Below are 26,015 nucleotides of genomic sequence, written 5' to 3'. Positions count from 1 at the left end.
GTCATTATATCCGACCAGAAATTATTTTTAAATCTAAGAAATTTTGCATCGTTCATCAGTGTATTCTTACATCCGATTGTAAACGTATTCCTAAACCTAAAAAATTTTGTATTTTTAAAATGCAGTTTAACAGTTTAATAGTGTTAACTTGCATTCGACTAAAACGTATTTTTAAACATGAAAAACTGAGTATTTTTAAAATGGCGGTTAACATATCCGACCATAACGTATTTTCAAACCTTAACAATTGTTCTTGAAATATGATTTAGCATGTTCTAATCATCTCTTACTTTTTACTAACGTAATTTCTAATATATATTAAAAAATTAAAAAACCGCATTGGTTGCAATATGGCTAAAAGAATACTCTAAAAAATTAACTCAGCAACGTTCCTTCAACCGAATAAAAAAAAAATACAATCGAAAAAAATATCCGAAAATGATTACAAGCATTTAAAAAGCAAAAATTTCACCTTTCTGTTTAAATAACCTGCGAAAGTTTTGCTACTATTGTTTTTTTCAAAAAAGTTTTTCTAAGAACTGCAATTTCCAGCTGCCTGGTTGTTTATTAACCTAGACACCAGGCGAGACTAACTCAAGATTTTCCAAGAGAAAACCAATACAATTTTATTATTTTTTTTGCGTCTGCTTATTGTCTAGAATAGTTAAACAATAGATATATTTTTTCGAAAGTAAACCAAAGTATAGTAATCAAATCACTCCAAAACGAAACAAACAAACGATTATGGACATATAAGATATTAAAAATGTATAAAAACTTCAAAAAAATCGATGTTTCGAATTATTTAAAATAAAAGAATTGTACAATTTTTTATTTGATAAGCAGTTTCAACAAAAGCTGAGCAGCAGATATCAATTTTGTAAGAATTGTAGATTAGAATGCTTTTTCTCAATATGAAATTTTTGTTGTTTTTGACATCTTGACCAACAATTTTTGATAACTTTTAAAACTAATGAATTTTCGAAGCTAAGCACTTTCAGACTTTAAATGTGAAAAATATATGATAAAATAATTGAACGTCTGGTAAAAGAAGAATCGATTTTAGAATTTAGATTAAAAATTACTGAAATTTTACGAAAAAGAAGTCTTTAAAAAAAATGCATTTGAGCATTTAAAATTTCTGTTTGAGGCTACTTCGTTAGTATTTTTTTATAGTTTTTAATTAAATTAAGCCACACTCCTCATTTTCTTAAGATCAAATTTTTTTTAAAAAATTGCTAACTTTAGTTTCAAAGCTTATTTTAAGGTATTTATATTGATTTTTTTTTCTATTTATTTTAAAATGCTTGATTTTTAGCAAGAGATAAAACTTAAACTTGTAAAATGATTAAAAATTGTAGATATTTATATTTCAACCTTCAAGAGGAAAGGTTTAGTTCATTACAAAATCTGAGTAAAAAATGTATTATCGCCATGTAGGCTGGTAGTTCTGATTTCTACAATTGTGATGAGACATATCTTACAGAAATGTGTTAACTTTAATCAGGTGTTCATAAATATTACATTAAAGCAGAAACTAAGAAAATAATAAATTATACCTCTGAAATACATTATAAAATTACTATGCAGTCATGATTTGTTGCACGATGCAATTGCAATAAGATGTTTTTGCAGGTAATAAGATGTTTCCTTACATTGCGCTATTATCTAGTGAAAGCTCCAGAAACTTATAAAAAACCTATGTGGAAATAATACTAAGGAGCAGTTTATGTAAGAATTTCACTTTTAGAAAAATGTGGCTAATCACTTTTTAACCACAAACATTTTAACTATAGGGTCAGGCATTTGTGAATATTGGTCATTCTGCGAAACATGATCCTATTTTCATGTCTTTTCTAAAGTTAAGTTTAGTTTGCATGATTTCAGTTTGTCAGCATCATGCTATATATGAAATTCTTTCTACACATGGAAATGCAGGGAAATTTTAGTATTGTAGTGAATGGAAATGCTTTCTACACATGGAAACAAAGAGAAATTTTGGTATTGCTGTGTATGGAAATTCTTTCTACACATGGAAATATAGAGAAATTTTGGTATTACTGTTGCATAGAAATTCTTTCTACACATGAAAATATGGAGAAATTTTGGTATTACTGTGCATAGAAATTCTTTCCACACATGGAAATATCGAGAAATTTTGGTATTACTGTGCATAGAAATTCTTTCTACACATGGAAATATGGAGAAATTTTGGTATTGCTGCGAATGAAAATTCTTTTGACACATGGAAATACAGAGAAATTTTGATATTGCTATGCATGGAAAATCTTTCAAGAATTTTTGATATTTCTAGAAAAAAAAATTTCCAAATCAAAGTAAACATGTCATTGAAAATACCAATTTTAAGAAAAGGTTTTAATTAACTAATTTAATTGACGCTTTGAAGTTACAATTAAAAGTTTAAATCATAAATAACTTCAATAATTAATATTTCCGAATATCATTTTTATATTACAACTATTTTCAATAATTAAGCTTTATTTTTCAGTTACATAAACATTTTTCATTTTTTAATTATAAATATACATTACACAAAATGTTTACTTCAATTAAAAGCTGCCTCAGTAATCCACATATTAAAAAAATAATAAAATTTTTTGAAATGAACATTATTTACAATGGCTTCATTTTTGCAATAGCTTGGTTCTTCAAAATTCGAAACTACCATAATGAACAAACTCCTTATTACTGAGAAATGAATTAATAGATAATTAATGATTCGAAGTTAATTAAGTATTCAGATAATTAAATAGAATTAATTATTTTGCATACTTGAAAGGTCATTAAGATCCCCTTTAATGATTTATTCATTATTTTAAATTACTCATTTATTTCTTAATTCAACAAAATTTTAATTATTTCATAAAAGATATTTTTTATTCAATACAGGCTACTAAATTCCAAAAATAAGCAACTCAATGGCCCTCTTCATTCATTGCAACCTAACATTAAAGATTATATGTCTTTTTTGGATGATAAAATCAATCAAGGTTCTATTGAAGGTTTGAGTTTTTTTTTTTTTTTTTTTTTTTTTTTCACTCTGCAGCAAAATTGCTCTCATTAAACGATTCACTTTTTTTTCTCCTGTTTTGTTTCAAGAATTAATGGTGCAGCCTTAATGTGAAGTTTATCATTTTTTATAATCATTTTATTTCTAGTCATCCAGTCTGTTATTTTGGCATTTTCGAGACAATTATAGCTACTTCGTCGAGAAAATTTAATGTAATCATTTTTTTTTTATTCAGTGTCTATACATTTCAATCATTTTATTATGCATTATTATCATTATTACATCAGAAGTTAAGTATAGTACCTAAGGCTAGATTTTTCAAGTGCACTAAAGCCAAAATGTCAAGTTTTCATGATTTACGAAAATCTGGAGATAAACCCATCGAAAAAATTTTAAAATTTTTATTAAAAAAAAAACTCTAAAATTATTTATGCTTAGTAATTTTAAATTTAAAAATAAAGATTAAAAGTTTAGAAAAATGAAGTTGCTTGAAAATGCATTCGTTCTTTATCTTTTTTTTTTTTTAAATAGAAAACGATTATTTTAAAATTGAAACTTGTATCTTTTTCGAAATTTTTTAATTTAATAACCTGTAATTTAATGACTCGTTATAGCTATAATTTTCATATTTTGTATTTATTTGAATTCCCTTCGTATTTCAGAAATAATAAAATGAAGAAAAATTTCATAATTAACAGATATAGTTTTTATTTTTTTTTATTTTATCTAATATACAACGTGTTCTGTAAGACAAAAAATATGTTTTTAAAATCCTTGTCAAAAATGAAATCTGAATGTAAAATAAAATAATATAATACTTCACTTACTATTATTTAGATATTATTCCCTTATTATTATGATTATGAACATAATAGTAATATAAAATAATTTTTTTATAATTGTACTAACTTAATAATAATATAAATTGTACTAACTTATCTTTGAAACACTTTCCTACATTATTAAAATATAGTTCAACTGATAATAATAAATTAATATTAATTAGATTTGAACATTAATTAAAATGGATATTGCTAAGTTTATTTTCTCAAGATTGTATTTTTAAACTAAAATGAATTCCATTCAGATTTTATTGCTTTTACCCCCTACCATGGAGCTTAGCGTGAATAAAAAAACAACAACTAAAAAAATAATATTTAAAATATATACATTCAAACTAGCTTGTCATTCAAAAGTAAGATAAACGTTCGCATTTTAATACAAAGCAATGTAATATTTGTTCAAAATGATGATGAGTGAAACTTTTTTTGGCAAATTATAAAATAATTATAAGTTAATTATAAGATTTTAGGAAATAAGATTTTCCTTTTATATGAAATCCTTATATATATCCTTGTATATAATATTTTCCTTATATTCTCTTCGCTATATATGAAAGAATAGATGTAAATAAGATAAAATATATGTAAATAGATAACTAAACGCTATCTGCAATATTTTGCATAAATTGTAGTAAAAGCAACAACGTAACCACCATTTAAATTGGAATGACAAATCATTACTTCAGATTTGAAACCAAAAAGGAGAAAAGGAAGATATTGCACATCTTCTTGGAAAAGATAAAGATTTTTAAACAAGGTAGACAGGTAAAGAATGTTACCGGAAATACCTGTCTACTTCGGAAATGTTTTGATAATCGTGTGTGGCAACCTCGATTTCTCAGTAATAATTTAACCAAAAAATAAAAATAATCAGTTTAATATGTTTTAAAGTCGATAATAGTTCATTGTTTAACAAATAAATTAACATATATTTTTAAATTTTTCTGAAGAATTTAAATAAATAAATATGTGTTTAAAGCGTTTAATAACTGATAAATTTTATAAAAATAGTTATAGAAAAATTGTAATTAAAATATTGCAAAAATAACATTGCTATTAAAAACATTTTTAATTTCATTGAAGTACAATTCTGCTGTGTGTTGTAAGAAATCGGAATATTAAATTCAAGGAATGACCACAGAATAAAATATTTTTTTAAAAATGGTGCATACATATGTAATTTGAATAATAATTTTACATGCACGCATTAGAATTTTACACAAGCAGTTTCAGTAATTTATTTAATGCTACTAAACCAAAAGTTTTGGGCATAAAATATAAATTTTAACATATTTTTTTAAAAAAATTTTAAAAATTAAGTTTATTTAAATTGTTTAATACATAATTAAAATCATTTAATATATAATTTAAATTGTTATGTATAAATGTTAGCACAAAAGAAAAAGTTTCCGTAGTTTGTTTCAATTAAGTATTGAAGAATATATTTAATTATTTTTTACTGAATAAAAGCGGTAAACTCATTAGTTCATAATAGCATGAAACTTAAAAATATTTAAAACATTGCCACAAAAGAAAAAAATTCCAATTAGTTAAAATGAAATGTTAAAAATATTTTAAGAGGTGTTCATAGTTTTTATTTTATTATGTTTCCAGAAGAGTGCAAATGACCCCCTTGTGGACTCTCTTCCTTAAATTAAATAAAAAATTAGAAAATAGTGTAAATGAAAGAGGGGTTGTTTTTTTGTTGACGATAATTTGGTTTCCAATATAACACGGGACTATTGCTCATAAAATTATTATGAGAGCTGTTTTTAAAGAACCTAATGCAAGACTTCTTTAAAAAGCTATCTTCTGTCTTTATACACTATTGCTCCTATTATCGTCTTGTGCAGGAGTCTATAAATCTCGGTCGCTTCTTTCCTTTCCATACCATGTTGGCTATGAAAAATTAATCCTAGAAATTTTGATTTTCTGTAGACCTCTGATCATCTGACATCAAAAGTGTTTTCCACAGAAGAATCATTGCTTGATTATGCGATAATATTGTTCAGCTTAACCATATTATCGCGTAATCAAGTTATATTAAACTTGAAGAGTTTAATATTAAAATTGCTGCAAATTAACACCTATTATTGATCACGGTACAGATATTATAATATGAGAACATTTTTCTGAGAAAGCATAAATTTTTTTTTCGTTAAAAAAGAAATTTTGCTTTTAACAATTTCAAGGAAAGTTTAACTTGGCATGCAATAAGGGTGGGGGGGGGGAGATAAAGAGAACATTAGTATTCAATTATGGCTTCTTTCTTTTTTTTAAATTTCTCGAACATTTATTGACAAAAAAAATAATAATTAATCCATTCCATACCATGTTGGCTATAAAAAATAAATCATAGAAATTTTGCTTTTCTGTAGACCTCTGATCATCTGACATCTGAAGTATTTTCCACAGAAGAATCATTACTTGATTATGCTATAATATAACTTGATTATGCGATAATATTGTTCAGCTTGACCATATTATCACGTTATCAAGTTATATTAAACATTTAAACATGAAGAGTTTAATATTAAAATTGCTGCAAATTAATACCTATTATTGATCATGGTATAAATGTTATAATATGATAAAAATTTTCTGAGAATGCATTAATTTTTTTCTCTTTAAAAAATATTAAATAAGAAAGAAATTTTGCTTTTAACAATTTCAAAGAAAGTTTAACTTGATACGCAATAGGGGGGGGGGGAGATAAAAAGAACACTAGTATTCAATTATCATTTTTTTTAAATTTCTCGAACATTTATTGACAAAAATAATAATAATAATTAATCCATTCCAACCCAAGTTGGCAATAAAAAATAAATCATAGAAATTTTGCATATCTGTAGACCTCTGATCATATGACATCAAAAGTATTTTCCACAGAAGAATCGTTTCTTGATTATGCGATAATATTGCTCAGCTTGACAATATTATCGCGTAATCAAGTTATATTAAACTTGAAGAGTTTAACAGTTTATTAAGGTTGCTGCAAATTAACACATATTTCTGATCACGCTACAGATATCAGAATATGAGCCATTTTTTTCTGAGAATGCATTAATTTTTTTTTCTTTAAAAAATATCAAATAAAAAAGAAATTTTGCTTTTAACAATTTCAAGTAAAGTTTAACTTGATATGTAATAGAGGGAGAGGAAATAAAAAGAACATTAGACTTCAATTGTCACTTTTCTTTTAAAATTTTTCGAACATTCACTGACAAAAAAATAATAATAATTAATCCATTCCATACCATGTTGGCTATAAAAAATTAATAGTAGAAATTTAGCATTTTTGTAGATCTCTGATCATATAACATCAAAAGTATTTTCCACAGAAGAATCGTTACTTAATTATGCGATAATATTGTTCAGCTTGAGCATATTATCGCGTAATTAAGTTTATACTAAACTTGAAGAGTTTCAACAGTTTATTAAGGTTGCTGCAAATTGACACCGATTATTGATCACGGTACAGATATTATAATATGAACCAATTTTTCTGAAAATGTATTATTTTTTTATTTTTAAAAATATCAAATAAAAATAAAAGAAATTTCGCTTTTAACAATTTCAAGGAAAGTTCAACTTAAAGATACGCAATAGAGGTTGGGAAGGAAAAAGATTAGAAGAACATTAGATTTCAATTATCATTTTTCTTTTAAATTTCTCAAGCAATTGACAAAAAAATAATTAATTCTGCATTCAATCGCGTGTGCTGCTAATTCTCATCCCAATTTAGGCGAGTCGATTTGCATCAAAAGAAGGAAGTTCACAAAGTGTAAGTGTCACTCACCTAATTTAATGATTTTTCGTTATTAACATAGGATTTTATGTCGACATTGGAGAAAATGTGACATTTTCTTTCTCTCTATCTGCATTAGCCAATTAACAAAATTACAACCTTATGCAGACAGAAATATTTTAATGTATCTTTGACAATTTTCAGAAATTATGCGAAAAAGTTGCAGATGACCTAAAAATCAAACTAAAAAAACTCAAATTGATACAAAATATCTATGTAATTTTAATTTTTCGCTTATTTTAATTAAAATTTTTTCATTGTTATAGTAAAGATTTCAACTAAGTTATTAAAGTAAAGTGAAGCTGAACATTCCTTCAAACGTAGTCTTATTTCATGTAAATTTAAAAACAATTTAAATTTTTCTGTTCTTAGTCTTCGCTTGGATATAGAAGGTCGTTGCCAATCGTTCCCTCTCCTCCTCTGCCACTTCCCTCCAGATCATCTCAACCCAAGCAACAATTTTACCCTGGCTCAGTTGGGTTCAAAATTGGCTCGATATGGGTCCTATAAGAATATGCACCGAGGGACCAATATTAGGATGTCTAGATTTTTTAAAATTGGTTCTCGGAAAATATCGGGTGAATCGGAAAATTCTATATAGGGCCAACATCGGAAAAATAAAGGCCCTTTGAACCCTTACTTACTGCGCCAAGATTCATGAATATTGGCCCAATAAGGGCCCACGTTATTTTGCTGCCAGGGAACTGTTGTATATTCGCAAAAGAATTTGTTTTGTAGTCAAAGTATAAAATTAGAAAAAAACACATTTATGATAAGACTGGCAGACATTGTGATGTCATTTCTTGAAATATTTGTCTTGTTTTTTCAAAAGCTGCAACTGCCAAAAAAAAAGTGAGCTCTATTAATTATTATTTTTTTTTTCAGTTTATAATACAATTGATCCACCAATAATCTAACTTCCAAATATCCCACATGTCCTGCCACTCAAGTTCATGAAAAAAAAAAGCAAGTGTTTGCTAGCCTAGATAATTGCTAATTTTGTCATTTGAAAAAGGTGTTTAAATGAAATAATAAGGGGGGTTGCATGGTGTTAAAAAAATTGCTTAAATAAACATATAGCTTGCATGTATTTTTGTTGACAGTTGAAAAGGCAAATGTTATGAATGGAAGGAGGCACCCATAAGTCATACTATGATTGTATTTTCTTCACATTAGAGCTCATTAAGTTTATTGAGGGTTGCAGGATGTAGTATTTATTTATTATTTTTTTTTAAAGTATCACTCAGGAAAAATAGAATCGTAGTTTTGAACTATTTTAAAATTTTTAGACATCATAGATTAGCTTTCATATTCATTCAATTTTACTCTTATGCTCAGATAATAAGAGAAATATTAAAAGACACTATTTTTTGAGGCAATCCTGCAATAAGAGTATCCTGAAGAGTTGACTTATTTGCATCACTTTCTGTTGACACATGACAGAATTCCTCGCGTATAAAATTTTCAACTGGCAAAGAGTAAATTGTACTTTGCAATAATTAGTTTCAGAAAAGCAATTAAACATCTATATAGCTGTGTGCTGAATTTGCAACAGTGGCAGGCAGAGAGAGAGGTGCCAACGGGAGCAACAGCTCTAAGTGGCATCGAATCTAAGGACACTAAAACTTAAATTTATTGCTGTTTTGTTATGAAATTGAATTTTTTTACAGATAAATATTTGGTTCAGGGAAAATTTTCATGGGAAAAATATTATTTTGAAAAAAATTAATTATGAAGTTTCAGGGTGGCTAAATAAAGATAAATACCATCAATAAAATTGAAATATTCTTAATGATAAAAAATTAGCATAATTTTTTTGGAAATAACTCATTTTTATCATAGATAAATTTCCACCCCCTGTTTTATAGTATATAGGTTTATAAATTGATAAATCAAATATGTGTTTGATGGAATAAGGTATTCCATAGAAAACATTTCTTATTTCAAGGGCGTCTAATTAAGGAGTTAGTTTCTTGCATCCATACACATCTGCATGCCACTGATTAGCTGCAGCACCAAATACAAAATTATGAATTTTTTTAACTTCTGTGACAGGTTTTAATTTCAGCAATAAATGCTTAAAGAAGTGTACAAGTACGAATAAAACAACAAGTAAGAAAGGATAGAAGCAGATCTTTATTAATTACTAGCAGAAGCAGAAATATTTCTTGTTATTCAGATCAGATAATATATATTTATCATAAATAATACACAAAATATACAAACACATTTAAGAGTTAAAATATAAATAGGAAACAAAAATGTTGCTAAGCATATGTACAACAAATCTATTGATGTTCAAGGGATAGGTCCTCTTTCTGGAATAATTGGAGTACTTGCAGTAGAAGCAGCACGTCTGTCAGAACCATTCACAACTTCTTGGAAATTATACAAACTGGTACTTCTTGGAGTCCCCATTCGAGTCTTGAAAAATAATTTTGAAAAACGTTAGTGAAAACAATACTTAAAAGATTATAAATATAAGCAAAAATACAAATAATATATAGTTAATTAAATTTATATCGGATGATTAGAAAGTATTACCCTTAAAGTCTAATTTTAGAATATTTCTCAACAAAAAAACCTGCCCAAAAAAACTCACATTAGGAGGGCAACTTGATATTTAAATTAGAAAAAGTAGTAACAGTATCAAACATTTAGCAATTGTTATCAAGATGTACTAGAGCAAAGGAGGAATTAAAATCTTAAAAATTAGTTTACAGATATTCCTGAAAGGTGATTCCTAAGGTAAGGTGAATGCCTTCTAGCAACACTACAAAAATAAACTAATTTTTGGCAATTTTAATTCCTCCATCATAAGCAGTCTTTGTTTTATACTTTATAAAAATAAATAAATAAATAGTCTTAGTAGAGTTTAAGTTTTGATATCCTATGAACCTTTAATGTATTGAGTTAACAATAAATAAGTTCAACAGAATCAAAAAGTGTTAAACAGTTCTTAATTTATTTTAGGACATAAAATATGTAAATAAACACTCTTAAATGCATTTAAGCTTACTTTGACATTTGAGTACGCAGAGCCCATTCTCTCTTCAAATGAACGAAAAGTTGAGGAGTTCCTAAAAAAAAATACAAGAAATGAAATTGGGATGGCAGTTTAGAATTTAACCAATATTAAACATATAAAAATATTACTGATACAAACTTCTGGAAAACAGCTTCTTTTTTGGAGAGATAGGATATCCTTTCACATCACACTTTTTTATTGATTTTAAACTTAACATGTTTTTTTTATAAGGTAAAAGGTGTGTAAAATATTTCAAATATGATAAAATCTAATTTAAAAAGAAAATAGCGAGAGCCATCTTCTGGTAATTATGACCACTTATTGTTTTTCATTAATGAGAATTTTAATAATTTTTCAAATTGAAAAATAAAATAAAAGTTTTTACAAATAATTGTAGCATGGCAAAATTTAAATAGACAAATTTTAAAATAAAAATCTACCAAAAAAATCAAATATTTAAAAAAAAATTTTTAACATTAACACTGTGAAATGATTTTAAACCAATGTTATAGTCATTGGGCAGTGTGTACATAATTTTTACGGTTGTATTGTGGAATAGTAAGATTTGTGTTCTTGTGTACACCTTGAAAGTCAAATTCACTAAAAAATATGCTTATAACATATCCCATCATTATATTTGAAACTGATATTTTTACACTTATATTTACTAATTAATTCAGAGCAATGACTTTATTTGAATGTTTTGTAAAACTGACAATATTCAGAGAAACCACATTTTGTTTTCAATTTCTTTTAGGAATTTAATGTCTTCATATCTAGATAGAAATGAGGTAATACTATATGCATAAAGCATTCAGATGCAAAGCTTGTCTTTTAATATATTTGATTTTTTTAAAAATTTAAATATAAAAATCTTGCCCTGACTTCTTCAGATTTTAACAATTTATAAATTGCGTATCAAAAATTTAGATCAAAAAAGTTAAATGCATGAAGTTTCGATATTTTAGTTATTAAATAATGAATAGCTGATATGACTTGCTTTTTTTCCAATTTCTAGATGCCCTTTAATTTTAATTGAATGAAACATAAAAAATCTCTATCTCACACGAAAAAAAAAAATTTAAAAACTTTTCTCTCAGCAAGCAAATTTTAATTAATTTTTCTGGAATTTATTCGTATAGCAAATGTGCACTTCACCATAACATAAATTCATATGATACACACTCTTAATTGCAAATTTACTAAACTCATGCTGTTATGTGGCTCATGTTAGAAAAACAGAGGGCAAAAAAAATAAAACTCAAACAAAGAATATAGAAAGAAGAAGAAGTCCAGCTCTTTGAATACATAACTAATGCAGGGAACTACTCAGTGCAGCATGCTATACCAGAAAGACAACTTACAGGGTGAGTAACATACTCAGATATAGCAGAGCATCATATATACAAAAATTCATTGCATGCACAAAAAAACAAAGGGACTGTCAGGAGGTGCGTCAATCATGAACCAGTTGTTAGACAACTCTACATGAATGGTTCAATACACTGCCTCCCGCATCCATTTTATTCTTTCGTTCTATGTCAAAATGTGTTAGCAGATTTAATCAACATGGATTATATCAATGTATTTTCAAAGAAATATCTAATAGTATAATACTGTTTATCAATATTGTAAAAATGCAGAACAAATCAATAAATAAAAAGAAAAATCACTTCTCCCCAACCCCTGTAGTGGTTACGAGGAGAAAGAGGGTGCAAACAAATTTCAAGAATTTTTGCTGTTGTGCCCCTAAATGTTTTTTCTTTATACAAAAGGACCACACCAAACCTTAGGGGACTGGTTTACATTATGTCTATGGAAGCTATCCTTCTTCCCATAGGTATATTCTTTGACTCAGATACAACATGTTAGGAATCAATACAATCAACAATAAGTTTGTATCAAAACCAGTTTGATCAAAAATAATTTAATTTACATAAAAACTAAAATTATGCTTTTAATGATGAAAACTAAGTAATCATTGACCTGTTTTTATCTCAAAATACTTGTGCAATTTCACATGCATACATGAGAGGTGTTTTTTCTCTCGTAAAATTCCTAAAAAAGAATCAAGCTGAAAACCATCTGGATCAACTAGAAACATTAGACTTTATGTACAACAAGAGTAAGCTTTCTTGAAGTCAGCCTTCATGGTCAGTAGTCATTTAGCAAAAAAGTATAAAACTTTCAATTTTAAGTAAAAAGCATTTCATTTTAACACAGAATTTATTGAAAATACATTTTGTTTCATTCTTGACTATTCATAGAAATAGACCCATATAGTGAATGGCTTTGTCTAATATTTTGTACTTTAGATTTAATTGTGACTAAAACAAGATAGAAAAGTTGATAACACATTAACCAGTTGATGGTATATAAGCTTTTTGGAGAGCACTATTTAAATTGACCTCTTCCAGGGCTTTTGAGAAGATCAATTTCTCTCACATTAACGAGTAACCATTAAACAAGCAAATAATAATGAGTTATTTCAATAAACTATCTATCTTTTTTAGCTTAGTACTAAATTAGCTATTTTAATTAATACTTTAAATATATTTTTGTAATAAATGTCTTAAGCCTATTACTTTGTTGATGCAACATTGCCAATTATGCAAAAATTTGGTGACTTTTAATATGTTATTGATGAAATAGGGACATGTTTTGCAATCAATTATAAAGTTCATTTTAGAGTTTTTTCAATACAATAGTAGCTTAATTGCCTTTAATAAATAAGCTTGTTAGTAGTAGAAAATGTTTGGCAGCCCGGAAAATATTTCGTGTTAGTTAACTTCCATGATTACAGGATTTAATATTAAGATGAATACCTTTTTTTAAGATTTCTCCAAATTTGAAAAAAAAAATCTTGATTCCTAAAAGAATTTGAGGTCTAAATAAAACCGTTAATGTTATAATTGGGTCAAAAACTATAATGGATAGAAACATTTTAAAGGAAAATTGTTTCAGTTGGATGTACAAAACAACAGGGATTGAATTAAAGACCAGATTTATCACCGAAACATAAAAGCAATAATGCCAAGTCAAAATATCTCCATAATAACCAGTTAACTTCCTTTTAAGATTTAGAAATAAAGATAAATTATAAGATGGTAAAATAAACAAATACAGTAAATTATTCAAGACACAAATGTCCAATTTTATCAAAAATATACCAACTTATGAGTCCATTGTCATGAAATAATAAAAAACAATTGTTTTTATCCTGTGTACTCCAAATGAAAGTGACAAATTATAGCTACTCAACATTTCAAAACATTTAGATATTATTTACCAGTGATTGCTTATCAAGGCAGAACATATAAATTATAGAAAGAATGATTCAAAAGCAGAGGAGAATTTTTGCAGATTTTTAATTCTTCTTTGTAATCCTATTCCAGAATTTCTTACTTTGTTTTAGGATCAAGAACAACATTAAAAACAAAACAAACAATGCTTTGTGATCTGTCACAATTTCATCAATTAACTATTCTTTGCGATTGATCTGAAGTCTCTACTTTTTATTAGTTCGTAATTTATGATGCAAAGTCAATTCCAAAAAAAAATTTTTGAGTCATTGTTAAATCATTGTAACAAGTGTATTTCTTGTAGCTATAGTGACATTTATTGCATTGGAGTTAAGAAACTGCTTAGAAGAAATAAAGTTTTTTGTTCCTAACTATCTTTTACAGATGGAGTTTTAAAAATTCTTCAACTAATCCTTATGGGGAATAAGGACACAAAATTATTCCTTTAAGAACTCAAAACATGATTTTAAGTTTTGTAAAATAAACATAACATGATTAAAACCTCTGCAATTTTGTGTATTTACAAACAACAACAACATGTTAAGTAATAAAGAATTATTCCTACATTTTATAAATGATTGCACAGTAACCAATTTAATATGTAGTACAGAAAGAAAAAAATATGTTTAAATTATTTGTGTGGTCTTTGATTCATTTTAATAGGCAAAGTAGTTATAGTTATCTCCCAAATCAAAGATTGCTCTTGTTTCTTGAAATTGTTTTCTCTACGAAAGATCACTAAAGCGTTTTTATATCATTCTTAAATAAAACTGAGAAAGGTCAAGCATTAGATTAAAAAACTATTTTAATGAGAAAGGCCAAGCATTAGTTCTTTGCAAATCAAGCATTAGATTGGGCTTCACTACAAACAAAACAACTAAAATGAGATTATTTTGAACTGATTAGAAAAAAAAATAGAGTAAGTAAACTGACAGATATACACTGCTTGTATAAAGACGACAAAATCACTTTAGAATGAAAGCTACAAAAGAAGTCAATAAAAAGCTTTATTTTATTATTTTTTGACAATTCTGAATGAAATTTGACAATTCTGAAAGTTTTTAAAAAATGTAATAACTTGTAGGAAACTAATTTTTAAACAGCTATTTTCATTTTATAAAAAATAAATAAATAATAAATGAATCTAAAATTGAAATAAATAAAAGTACGCATTTAAAAATAGTATTTATTTCAAAAATTAATAACTAGCATAAACAAAACAAACACAAAACATTTTTCCTGGTCCAACACAGCTTAATAGCCCCAAAGGCAAACTTTCTTTGTTCATATTATGAGTGATCATTTTCCAAAAGTTTTACTGTAATCAGAGATTGCTGCACTAAAATTTAAAAAGAAAGTTGATTGATATTAAAAATTTCATTATAAAAATTAAAAATTTTTGCTTAATACTGATTTTTAAATTTAAAAAAAAAATTAAAAACTGTATCAACTAAAATATATTATGACGGCAGAAAACACAAAAGTTTGTCATTATTTCAGATTATTTGTAAACATAAAATTCCATAATAAAATTCAAAACATGTCTGAAGTTTCCATGTAGCAAAAAAGGTGAAGAAGGAAGAGTAGAGAGGAAAAAGTAAAGTTCTAGAGAGGGAAAAGTAATCAAAACAGCAAAATTATTTTCTTTTTAAAAAATAGAAAAATCAAACAAAATTCCTAAGTTATAAAATATATAAGTATAGTTAAACATTTTAATAGCAAATTTACTTATTTTCCTAAAGCTAATTTTAACAATTTTTGTTTGGCTTTCTACAGATAATTTAAACTCAGTGAGGGTTTTTAATAATGTATACAGAAAACTAGCAAATAATTTGAAAGCATAGAAATTATAATTGTTCATGACAAAAATAATATAAGTAGGTTTATGTTGTACCAGAATACTAAGATTAAAAAATGTCAATATGCTTTAAATTTTATATAATATTGATTATAAAATTTATAATTCACCCATACCTTATAGAGATATTCATCTGAGTGCGAATTTCAGTGCATAATGATGTTATTTGGAACACACATTTTCTTGCATTTAACATGCGTAGATTACATAAACTTACAGCAATTAAAATTACTTACGAAATATAAACTATAAAGATTTAGAAGGCTTTAAACTGAATAAATGGACCAATTTCATTAAAAAAGAATCATGAAATTATATTTTTAAACATTAATTGTTATTTTCATATTGTGAATAAATATTTTTTTAAATCTATTTTTAACATTACAAAATGTATTTTTCTTTATTATTATAAAATGCGTAAATAAGTATTAATACACTGCACAAACCAAAAAGAGGATATTGTGAGTAAGGTATGACACAACTAGATAATCAACATTTGCTTTAAAAAAAATGGAATAGAAGAGGTTAAAAAGAAAAACTATAACATTTACAAAGTTAGGAATTCAAAAATTTTGTTTGCGATGAAGAAAATTATGCATTTTAGATATGGAGTGAAAAGAGAGTTTGAGGTAATTTTTGATGCAGGAATCTTTTGATTCAATTCGCAAGCATGTTCTCCTGATATGGACTCAATATAATATGTTTGAGACATTTGAAAAAGAAGTGCTAGTAATTAAGCAGTTGGAATGCTCCTTTCATAAAGAGTAGGAAAGAATATCCCCTAAGTCGATAACCTTATTGATGTGTGACCTCATAGGTGTGTGACATTTTTGATCAGAGAAAATCATGCCCTCAATTAAAACTCATTTTTATCTGAGAAATAAAATTGTTTGCTTGTGTGTAATAAATATGCTAGAAATGCATACTTTTTGCTGACTAGCAAATATCATCAATAAAATTTTATCATCACTAGTTCATTATTTTATTTTATTTTCACATATCTTATAACATTTATACAGTATATATCAGTCAACAAAGCATTTCTTCATACACAGTTTATGGATAAAATTATAATATCCCCTAATTGTTTTGGCAGTGTAAATGAGATTTAAAGAGATGAAATAGATCAAATGACAGAAATGTGTTAGTCTTTATAATTTTAATGATAAAACTTGATTTTGAATATAAAAATGCTACAAATAATGAAAAAAAAACTAACATATGAATAACTGAACTTCACATGAAATGACAGAGCAGGAGTAATGTGCTGGAAGTGCTTACTATTTAATTTATGGTAAACCTTTATAACAATTTTGCTTTTAAATTATAGATAATAAAATGAATTATAAAACTATTGCAATTTTTTTTAAATGTTAATAACAAGCATATCAATAGTATAAAATTAAAATCTAAAAAGTAGCATTTTAAATGATTTTGTGCTTTTCCATTTAAAACATTCTATGTAGTTTTAAAAATTATCTTTACAAAACGAGAAGAACTCCCATTTCACAGTAAATGTAAGATATTTATTAAAAAGAGTTTTAGTCACAGATTTAGAAGATTCTTTGTTATTTTAAATGAGCTAAGCTAATGTAAGGTTAAACTTTGAATTTAAATTTTGATTATATCACATCACTTAAGAATAATATTACAGAAAAAAATAATATTAAAACAACAATTCAAGATTGAAAAGTAGAAAAATAAATACAATACTTACTTAACATCCCCCAATTTTTTGCTCATAGTGGCACCCAAACTTCCAAGAACAGATGATGTCTTTTCAGTGGCTGTTTTTAGTGTCTGGCTTGTTTTCTGGTAGCTAGAGTTTTAATTTTAAACAAATTAAAATGTAATCAGAAGCAAATAAAAAAAATGTTGTTATAGAGCATTTTAAATAATAATTTATTGAATTTTATGCTTTAAATGTATTTAATAATGCGTGCAGGATTCAATGCATTGCCAAACACAAATTTTGAATACAGAAAATACATAGTCTCACTAGCAAAGAGGGCATTAATAACTTTTAGAGAAAATTTAAGAACCAAATTATAAATATATACTTTTTGGTAAAAAAAATAGATATCAAAGTTATAAATTCTAACAAAACAGAAATTCTCACAAGAGGGTTTAAAAGCAAATTTTACATATTTATTTATCAAAAAATGGCTCTTAAAAAATAATGACTTTATATTATTACTTTGCACCGTAAAAAAGTTAAAAACAACATTTTCTTTTGAAATGCTCAACTGTTAAAAATACTTAAAAAATAAAGCACGAGTTAAAAATGCAAAGTAAGAAAATAAAAAAAAATTATGGAAATGTATTCTTATAAAATATGTTAAAATAATCATATTTCAATATATTTTGATTCAAATAAAAATATATCACTGAAAAAAAATATTTTTATATACATTTTCCTACAACTATGTTTGTTTACGAAAAGTAACTACATCAAGGATTAGTTTCACAATATAAATAGAATAATCATAAAAAAATTTTTTATTTGGTCAAATTGAACTAAAAACAAACAAGATAAATTTAAATATATTAGATTTTGCAAATTGTTTATTAATTTAATTGATTACAAATTTAATTCTTTATTAATATAATAGATTATTAATTTAAGTGGTTACTAATTGACAAATTACATTAAAATACAATATTGATTGATTATAGATTCATTTATTATGAAATATAAAGAACATGGATAGTTTTGGATTCTAACTAAATCAAAACACATACATAAGTTAATAAAAAAAATACTTGACCTAAAACAATTATTCAAGATCTAGAAGACAAGTAGAGTGCTCAAAAACATGAGAAAAAAGTAAGCATCATACAGGCTATAAAACGAAAAATATGATAGGTAATAAATAATAATTTTACTAACATAGGTGCATTTGTAATAGCACTATTCCATTCTACTAGCCTTCCACCAACTTCCTTCATTCTAAAAAGATTACAAAATTTAGAAATTGCAGCTTTAATATTAACATCAAAAAACAGTGATAATTTATAAGTCAATATTGTGCTTTCAAAAACTTAAAACACTTAACTAGCAAGCTTTAAATGATTTTTTTAATAAACGTAAATTAGTTGAATATTGAAAGACCTAAAATCTTGAAACAAGTTGACTTGTTTCTAAACAACAAAAAAATTTGAAAAAAAGTAACATTCACATTTTATATTTCTTAACTGTTTTGTTATGGCCGGTTCTGCTCAAGTGAAGCAACTGAATGCCACAACCAGCAGTGAAGTATCCACATTGCATGTTGGTAAGCAGATGTTTGGATTTTCTTATTAAGGGGTTATATAACATTATATTGGGAGATTTAGCAATCATTATGAATAAAAATGCAATTTAGGATAATTAAAAAAATTCTTAGTAATTTAATTCAATATAATAAGTCTTCAATCTTGTTATATTTTTCTTTCATACCCAACAAATACTTCATTCCTAAATATAACACACAGAAAAACTTGTTTTGACTTACAAAACATTTTAAGAATATTCAAAATATATTTTTAGTTGTATTAATCCAACATAGGTCAATGGAATATTAGTAAGTGGCAGTTTGAACTGGTTATCAAACGGAATTATGCTTATACACATAGGCTAAATATGGCAATCATAACAAGAGGGTTATATATCATTTTAGAAACATAATTTAAATTTTTCAAAGCTTTTTTTGTTCGTTAAAATAGCAGAACTCATTTTAGGCAGAAAAAAGGGCAGGGTGCAAAAGTTTAAAAAAAGGGCATAATTATTCTAAAAGGCAATAATTTCTTTCTATGGGCTCTACACGTTCCATTAAAAAACATTGTCAATTAGTAAAAGAACTTTTTTTTTCCTTACTGCAATCATATTAATTACTAACTTTTATTAATAAATTAACATATATATTGAGTTAATGAGCTAATAAGCTTAGTAATTTATTTAAAAATGCATGCATACCTTAATAAAATAATAAATGTATGTTTTTAAGTGTCTGTAGTTGGGATTTAAAAATTAAAATGATTAATAATAATTATGATTTAATGATAGTGCAAACTTTCAATGATAAGTGCAACAAGGGGGTGTGATCTCTATTTTTCCTTTCCCATATAAATCTATGTATTGACAGCAATGACAAACTAAATAAAAAGAGTTGAAAATAAAAGTTTAAGAAATCCATTGTGGAGTTTGGGGAAAAAATAAAGAAGGGTAGAGAAAAGAAAGGGCAAAAAGGGTATGGAGTCTATTATATCAGGGCACTAATTTACTTCAGGTGCAACAGGGTGGATTTTTTTGACAAAAAGGGCAGCAGGGTGCTGCGCCCTGTTTACCCTGCCTAGAATGAGCTTTGAAAATAGTTTAACCCGAAATTTGCATACATCTAAAAAGTCAAAATTCCGAACATTTTCCATATACCGTACATACTTCCATTTTATCTTGGTACATAAGTCTACGCAATGTATAAGTCTATTTTTAATTAAGAAACATCAATTTTTGGTATGTTGAGTGTATGAGTCGATTGCAAAACAAATCAGACATGAAAATTTCCAAAAATTAAAAAAAAAATATTATTGAGCTAACAATTTTTATGTTGGGACGTCAAATTTTTGGTATCTCGAGTATATAAGTCAATTGCGAAGCAAACCAAATGTGAAAATTTTTAAGACTTGAAAAATATTATTAAGCCTACAATATTCATGGTGTTCCTATAGACATCACATCATATGTCAAATGATACGACATGTGGCAAATTGTAGATTAAAAATTTATTGTAAAATCTTCTAAAAAGTATCAAATTCCAATTTCTTTAGATGGGGGTGAAGGTGATTTTTTGTGGGACTCAGCAAATGAGGATGAAGTAGAACTCATTGCTGAGTCGGATTCATTCTTATGACGACACAGACTTTTTGGAATCTATAAATTGGTGGTTTTACCGTAAGATTTAAATGTTTTCATTGTGTTATATTTTTTGAAGTATTCTTTAATAAATTATCTCATTTCATTCTTAATTTTTTTCTGAATGTAATTTAAAGTATTGTTTTTTAAAAAAACCTGAATATGTATAGAAAATAAGATTAACCATATAACATATTAAAAATAGTTTTTTAAAAAGGGCAAATAGATACAGAGTATTCATATCTCAATGTTTCTAATACATTGATATTCAACGATCAGGCTTCATTACCGATATAATAATTGACCTCCTGATTTGGTAAAATTTTGGGAGCTTGAAAAGTAGACCCATACTCTGGGATATATGGTAATTGAAGAACGTTGCATAAGTCGAATTGGTACTAAATGAAATTTAATGAATTTTGGGTTTGAAAACATTTTGAATAGAAATTTTTTTTTCCTGCCTGATTATTATAAAAGATGGTTTTTAATGAGAAAATTTTTTATAACAGCTTCCTGTTGTTGATACATTTTCTAAAGCTGTTGTTTCAAAATTTGCTGAAATGTCACAAAGAACCTTCTTTAACTATCCTCTTCAAGCAGATTAGAGTTAGTCATGTAACTTACGCAGAAGTTTCTTGGATATTTTTCAACCCTTGTTCAACATCTTCTTTTAATTCTTTCCATGGTGTAATACCTAATTTTCTTTTTAAATCTTGAGCATGCTTAACTTTTGCAGAAAGAACTTGTCGCAAAGTAGCTATTTCTTCCTCAGTCTGAAAAAATTAAAAACAATTAAATAAACATGCAATAAGACATGTATAAAAAAAGTCAATAGTAATTAATTTACCAAATAATATTTATCAATTTTCATTATTGGCAAAAATAATTAAAAAAATATTTACAACACAGCATCAATATAAAATTTCTCTTTGTCATAAATGACAATAAGATTGGCAGAGGAATTCCAAAAGATAATCAATAAAACCAAAAGAAAACAAAACAAATAATAAAAACAAATAATGTCAACCTATTAAGCTAGTACTGATCATGTCAAAACATTTTTTCCAGCTCATTTATAAAAACTACATCAATTTAAAAGGTAATATAAAATAACTGTATTCAATAATATGTGTATTAGTAATAAATCATAATTCTTTTTAATTTATAAGTAATAGAATTTTAAGCAAAATGGTAAACATAGTTTATCAGGATCTCTATTGACAATTAACATTTATAACTATAAAATTAAGCACACTATTAATTTATTCATTTTTTTAAACAATTATAAAATATAAGATAAATTTAAAAATTAAAAAAAAAATCAAAAAGCATATGAATATATGCACTACATTATTTGAGACACATTAAAATCAATAAAAAAACATAAAAGTAGTTACAGTTAATTATTAAAATGCAGTTAAACGAAAGGTGATAAAAAAACAACAATTCTATCTACAAAAAAAAAAAAATAATTTTAAAAATCTTCATAGCATGAGAATGTAATAATAAATAAACAATTGCACATTTTAATCATTCTTTTCCTTACATCTAAATATCACATTATACCTTTATTTTTAATGTTTAAACTTCTAGTGAGCACAGAGTGCAAAATAGATGAGCGAGTACCTCATAAATTTTCTTCTTATGATTTTTTATTTGCGTGCTAAGATATTATCTTAGCATGTGAGTGCCAAGATTGAAAGACTAACCTAAAATATTCTATAATAAAATTAAACAGAGTAGCTTAAGTTATGAAATCCAAGAAAAAAACATAATTTCTCTAATTAAACATTCCCTTTTTTTCTTTTTTTTTGGCAGATTTGTATTCTTGAGCATCAAAACAGTCTTAATCCGGAAAACATGATTGTAATAGTTTAGCCAAGAGCACAGTCCAAAGTTTGGGTCCCCTAAAATGTTATTTTTACTTCTTTCACACTGAATAATTTGTCAGAAAAAGTTGAACTGTGAAATTTTTATTTTTCATTAACTATTTTACTGATTATGTTCAAATTTTAGATTTTTGCTATTTAAAGTTATATATATTAAATTGATGAAAAACTTGTAAATCTAACTATTCAAAAAAAAAATTACAAGTGTTTAAATAATTAATAAAAAATTATTTTTTTATTTTTTATGTAAAGCTATATGCTTGGATTCACAAGTTTTAAAATTGTCTGACAAAAGTATTTATTATCGTAGGCAATTCAAGAGATATGATGAAATATGCAAAAAGAGAAATTAACATTAAAAAACAAAAACTTTTAACGGTAGTCCTGCCTTCATTATTGGGACCCTATTTTCCAGGTTACAGCTATCCTCATATTTTGAGGGCTAAGAATGCAAATCGTTGATCAGAGAAAGTACGTTTTTGTATTTGCTTTCAAAACTTAAAATATTGTCAGCACAAATATTTTCGCACATTAAAGCTAGTTCCTTAAATCTTTAAGACTGCATCTTAGTACGTGAAAATATAGCTATTAGATAAAAAATTGCTACAATGCTTGATTTATTATTATGCACAGTCTACATCAATAATAAGGCATCTTGCGATAACTAGTTCCTCTTCTCTTTCAAAAATCGTTTTATTACATAAAAATGTAGGAAATCACTAACAAACAAATGCTCGTTTCAAGCCTTCTGTAAAGCATTTGTACCTACAAGGTGTCTATTTTGCTCAAAATCGAAGATGCTCCACAATTTTGTATTATCTCCCCCCGTCTTGTACCGCTTTCGAAGATAGGAGCACCATTTCTTAAATTTACCACCAGGTGGAGCGGTAATCGGTCTCATCTCGTAGATCATGGCCACTTTACTATACCTAGACACCAGTTTTAAAATCAAATCTGCAACCGTTCGAAAGTTAAGAGAGTTGGATTCGGACCTTATTGGGTACCCTACGTAATCTCTTAATTGTTTAAATTCGACACTATTACATCACGAAGTACGAAATCGCTAACTAACAAAAACGCGTTTCAAGCCTTTTTTCAAGTATTTATGCTCACAAGGTCTCGATTTTGCTCTAAATCGATGACACTTTACAATTTTGTAATCCGTTACCCCAACTCGTACTTGTTTCGAAGACAGGGGCTCCATCTCCGTAATTTACCTCCAGGTGGCGCTGTAATCAGTTTCATCTCGTAGATCATGACTACTGTACTATACCTAGGTCACTTTTATAAACACAGCTACAACCGCTCGAAAGTTAAGATATTTGGATTCGGACTTTATTGGGCACCCTGTGTAGACTCTAAATAGGTGAAATTCGATCGTAAAATAATTCCATCACAAGTTACTCCGTGTAATTATTTTTTTTTTCTCATTTTCATAGTTAATGAATTTTTGTGTTGTTACGTGATGAAAAAAAAATGCGGCGTAATATTAAATACCTGATTAAAGAGAACACACACAAACAAAAGGAAAAAAAATCAAATACAAAAGATATTACTTTGATTAAATCTTCCTTTTCATTTTTATAAACATTCAAGAACGCTCATTATTTCGAATTTACTATAATCATGAATTAGCCACACTTACCTTAATCGAACGTAGTTAAAACGAATATTCCACGCAAGTTTTTTTTTTATTTAATTTTCATCATTATTTAAACAAAAACAAAAAAAAACAAGGAAAAATACTAGTTCCAAAATGCCCATCACATGTTTTTTTTTTATTTTTATTCAGAACAATGCGTCTTCAAAGAAAGACAGAGTTTGAGAATGCCATAAAATTCCTTACGAAATATAAATGGAAATAAATGCTTTTTTATGGCAATTTTCATGAGCCATTACACTTATCAATAAAAAAAAATTAAGTGCCATTTTCTGTAAAATTACCTTACTCAAAATCGGGATAAGAATTATTCATTGATAATGTGTAAAAATTATATAATAGAGATAAATCTTCGTATTTTTTTCACAGCATCGAATTTATTAATTTATACTTGGTTAATAGAAAATTAGAAAACAAATTTTGATAGATATTTGGCAAGCAATAAAGGTACAGTGCGCAATAAAAGTAAACGGACCACCCTAAATGACTTTTCAGATCTTCAAGGCTCAATCTTTATGGTTCGAAGGGGTGACTTCAAGTATGCTAATTAATTAGCGCAGACGATATTTTAGGCTACAAAATTAGGCACAAAAAATTTACCCTTTTTGAATAAACATACCTTTATTTTAACGGATTCGAATCTTTGACCCTAAAAATATAGGAAGTAGCCACAATTTGGGAAATATGGTCCTAATAGTTTAATCAAGAGAGCACTCCTAAGTTAGAATCCTTCAATGTTAATTTTACTTTTTGCGTATTTCGCCATATCTCAAAAGCTTTTTAAGAGAATTTAAACATTTTTGCAAGCAATTATAAAATTTGTTCATTCAAAGATAATTTCATGTACAATATAACTTCTAGTAAATATTTATTATAATAATAATAAATTATTTTATTTAATAATGTCGAAAAAAGTTTGAATTGTATGACATACAAATTTTTGCATCATTTTAAAGAATGCAATTTAAAATGGCAAAATACAAAATTTGAGCTAAATCGTTAAAATAGTTCCTGAGAAATTGAGTTTTAAAAACGCGTCTCTTAAGTATAAAATTTGGGGAAAAAACAATGTTATTAAATAACTCATAGTGAAATAAACAGTTAAATAATCAAATACAGAGCATACGTGAAGTACATATATACATGGTATTTCGTAAAGACCACCCTTAATTTGTATTTTTAAAATCCTTATCATGTTAATAAAAAAGTATGCAAAGGGTAGCAAATTAAGAGAGGAAAAAGCAAAAACGCTATAAAAATGGGACCAATTACATTAGAGGAAGGCAGATAAAATATCAAAACGGGCTTAAGTAGAGATTGAAACTTAAAAGTGATTCTAATAATCATTTTTCAACTCCTCTGTTTCCTTCTTCAATCAAATCTGTCTGGTTGATAGATACGCTCGCCATCCTGTACTGTGATTTGTCAGATTTCGATAGTGTTAATGATTTTTTCTCTGTTAAATATTCATTTGCTACCTCAAATGTGTTTTGTTTATTTTCTTCATTTTTGATGAAGATTCCAAAAGTACACATGAAGGGTGCCTTTACGGAACACCCTGCATATAATTGGCTGCAACACTGGACCAATTCGCTCAGTAGCAACTGTATCCAACTATTGAGAGAAAAATATTTCTGAATGTAAATCAGAATTAAAAAAAATATAACATTTATTGACGAAAGTTAAATAAAGAGGAATAAAACAAG

At 26.5% G+C, this 26,015-nt stretch overlaps 1 protein-coding gene across 3 annotated transcripts in view; it reads right to left on the bottom strand.

The window, feature by feature from the left end:
- Nucleotides 1-9,798: 9,798 nt before the first annotated feature.
- Nucleotides 9,799-26,015, bottom strand: part of LOC107455114 (tumor protein D54) — a 38,663-nt gene continuing 22,446 nt past the window's right edge. For all 3 annotated transcript variants that reach the window (XM_043041059.2, XM_071188349.1, XM_043041058.3), the window contains 5 exons: nucleotides 21,385-21,533; nucleotides 18,760-18,819; nucleotides 17,587-17,688; nucleotides 10,701-10,761; nucleotides 9,799-10,105 (listed from right to left, as the gene is read on the bottom strand). In XM_043041059.2, the coding sequence (XP_042896993.1) occupies nucleotides 9,980-10,105; nucleotides 10,701-10,761; nucleotides 17,587-17,688; nucleotides 18,760-18,819; nucleotides 21,385-21,533 (498 nt within the window). In that variant the 3' untranslated portion in view covers nucleotides 9,799-9,979. The remainder of the gene's footprint in view (nucleotides 10,106-10,700; nucleotides 10,762-17,586; nucleotides 17,689-18,759; nucleotides 18,820-21,384; nucleotides 21,534-26,015) is intronic.

Source organism: Parasteatoda tepidariorum, chromosome 12 (assembly GCF_982258835.1).
Source record: "Parasteatoda tepidariorum strain Cologne lab strain chromosome 12, Ptep-v5.0, whole genome shotgun sequence".
In the NCBI taxonomy this organism is placed as follows: domain Eukaryota; kingdom Metazoa; phylum Arthropoda; class Arachnida; order Araneae; family Theridiidae; genus Parasteatoda; species Parasteatoda tepidariorum.
This window is presented reverse-complemented; position numbering and strand designations above follow the sequence as displayed.